The 1,321-nt window shown below is 62.0% G+C and overlaps 1 protein-coding gene across 1 annotated transcript in view; it reads right to left on the reverse strand.

Moving 5' to 3' along the window:
* Positions 1-202: 202 nt before the first annotated feature.
* HOXB4 (homeobox B4) overlaps positions 203-1,321 on the reverse strand; it is a 14,800-nt gene continuing 13,681 nt past the window's right edge. The window contains exon 3 of the mRNA XM_023762607.1: positions 203-537. Within this exon, the coding sequence (XP_023618375.1) occupies positions 239-537 (299 nt within the window). The 3' untranslated portion in view covers positions 203-238. The remainder of the gene's footprint in view (positions 538-1,321) is intronic.

Raw genomic sequence — 1,321 nt, forward strand, 5'->3', positions numbered from 1 at the left:
CAAGAGACTTGAGCTTTGCTTCTGGGGGGGCTCCCCATTGTGGTTTCTATAAATAAAGCTTCCCCGACCCCTTCTCTGCGTTTATTCGTGAAAATAGATAGAGGGGGGTGGGGGGGGGGAGGCAGGAAGGCTTCTCCAGGCCCAGGCCCCAGGGTCTCCTCCCGCCTCTCTCCCCCGCCTTCCCGGCGCTCGCCACCCTCCCCGCCCCAGGTACGTGGCTCCCCGCGCGCAGAGGCCACTAGAGCGCGGGGGGACCTCCGTTGGGCCGGCCTGGGGGCCCTCCGGCTGCGCCTGCGGCGCCGCCCGAGCGGATCTTGGTGTTGGGCAACTTGTGGTCTTTTTTCCACTTCATGCGCCGGTTCTGGAACCAGATCTTGATCTGGCGCTCGGACAGGCAGAGCGCGTGGGCGATCTCCACCCGCCGGCGCCGCGTCAGGTAGCGGTTGTAGTGGAACTCCTTCTCCAGCTCCAGCACCTGCTGGCGGGTGTAGGCGGTGCGAGAGCGCTTAGGCTCCCCGCCGGCGTAATTGGGGTTTACTGGACACACACAGAGAGAAGGAGAAAGAGAAAGTTTTATGGCCCCCAAAGGGAGGAGGGAGAGCACTTTCTTCCAGAGAACACAGTATCGCCCGCCCTCCCTCCCTCCCTCTCCCGCCGCCTCTTCTGACTTCGGGGGGCGGGGTGGGGGGACAGGGAAGCAAGCGGGGGCCGCTGGAAGAAAAGGAGACCTCGGAGTTTTGGAGGCTTATCTCCATGTTGTTTGGGGGTGTGTGGGGGGGGTTGGGGGGGGCTCAGAGTGAGGAAATCTTCACCAGGTTTTCCTCGTTCCTCTCCCGCCTTGGCCCGAGGCCCGGGGTGGGAGAATGAGGGGTGAGAGGGGAGGGGGCTTCCCTCAACCTTTCTGCTGTCAGTTCCCACCCTCTCTGCTCGGATTCCAAGCAGTGCCTGCCCCCAACAAAAAAACTTTTGCCCACTTCTGGCGCCCAGGAGCCAGGCCAGGGGAAAGCAAGGGGAAAAAATCAGTCGTGGGAGTTGACTCAACGCTCCGCTTAAATACAGATTTCCTCCTCCTCCTTCTCTCCCACCTCCCGCCCCCTCCCCGACTTCCAACTTCACTGAGACTCCGCGTCCCTGGCGAGAAAGTCGCTGGTGAGAATGGCCACAGAGAATGGGGAGCCGACTTCAAAGGCGCGGGGCCCACCAGGCCATAAAAATTTATGGGGGATGTAATTATGTGGCTCTGAAAACAGGCGACCGTAAATCTCGGCCGTGGCGAGTTTATAGCGGGGACAATTGGCTTCCCCCGGCTCCCCCCGCCCCC

This window comes from Myotis lucifugus, unplaced genomic scaffold (genome assembly GCF_000147115.1).
Source record: "Myotis lucifugus unplaced genomic scaffold, Myoluc2.0 scaffold_254, whole genome shotgun sequence".
Classification (NCBI taxonomy): Eukaryota; Metazoa; Chordata; class Mammalia; order Chiroptera; family Vespertilionidae; genus Myotis; species Myotis lucifugus.